This window comes from Orycteropus afer, unplaced genomic scaffold (assembly GCF_000298275.1).
Source record: "Orycteropus afer afer isolate SDZICR_OR568_19922 unplaced genomic scaffold, OryAfe1.0 scaffold00042, whole genome shotgun sequence".
Taxonomy (NCBI): domain Eukaryota; kingdom Metazoa; phylum Chordata; class Mammalia; order Tubulidentata; family Orycteropodidae; genus Orycteropus; species Orycteropus afer.
In genome coordinates, this window is record NW_006921629.1 from 38,854 (window position 1) to 39,900 (window position 1,047).

General features: G+C 38.7%; 1 protein-coding gene across 1 annotated transcript in view; it reads left to right on the forward strand.

Annotated features, from left to right (window-relative positions):
* The window catches only part of SLFN11 (schlafen family member 11), an 8,283-nt gene that overhangs the window by 3,704 nt on the left and 3,532 nt on the right, over positions 1-1,047 (forward strand). The window contains exon 2 of the mRNA XM_007937541.1: positions 113-241. Within this exon, the coding sequence (XP_007935732.1) occupies positions 113-241 (129 nt within the window). The remainder of the gene's footprint in view (positions 1-112; positions 242-1,047) is intronic.

Consider the following 1,047-nt stretch of genomic DNA (forward strand, 5'->3'; position numbering starts at 1 on the left):
GCAAATAACCACAAAGAAGATCATATATTCCATCCAATTATAAAGGCCTCTTTCAATGATGAAGAGAGAAATTAGCATGTCAGATTAACTTGAGTTTTCTTTCTTTGTTAAGATCTTCTATGGTTGTGCAAAGACTTTGAATCTCAGCTGAGTCTAGCTAATGGGCCTCCTCTTAACAGACCAGTGTATTCCAAGAAAGGCCTGGAACATAAGAAGGATCTGCAGCAACTCCTATTTTCAGGTAGTAACTGTGGCTTGCCTAGTTGATACCAGATATTTCTGCAGTAGAATAAATGGAGATAAATTGATATGTTTTTTTAAATTTCCTGAAAGTATGCTCTGCAAACCCCTGTGTATAAAGTGATAATGTTGTAAGCCTAGTGGTGAGAAGTAGTTTAGAAATGAGCTTTTACCGACCCCCCCTGGCTAAGACAGTGCCATCTATAAAATCCAAGAACTCTATTGCCCTTAAAGGCCACTTGTAGTTCCCAAATCTGACTTTCATGATTCCTGGTTATTTTAAACAGTGCAAATACCTGGGTCTCTACCACAGACTTAATAAATTAGAATATCTAGAGATAGTAACTAGTAATGTGCCTTTTTTTCAAGATTCTCACATGATTCTGATGCTCATCCAGATTGGAAACCTTTGATCTAGTCAAATGAGAAGCACACACCAGGGAGCGAAAATCTGCCCCTAGATTTTCAAGAGGAGGGGTAATTATGAAAATTAAAAAGAATAAAAATTTCCATTATGATGGCAAAAAAAAAAAAAAAAGCAATTGTGAGTGTGTTTTCAGCGTTTCAGGTTTAGGGGAAGCAATTATGTAGCAGCAAAAAATGATTCAATGCACAGCAACTCTTCTCTATCATCCCTCGACACCAACCTTTTAGGCTTTCCCTAGGTGTCCACAACTGTCTTTGTTCTAGACTCCTAGAGAGGGAACACCATTTACTCAACCCTATGCAGTAAGTCAAGGAGCTTTGGTGGTGCGGTGCCTAAAGCATTTGGCTACTAACCAAAAGGTTGGTGGTTCAAGCCCACCA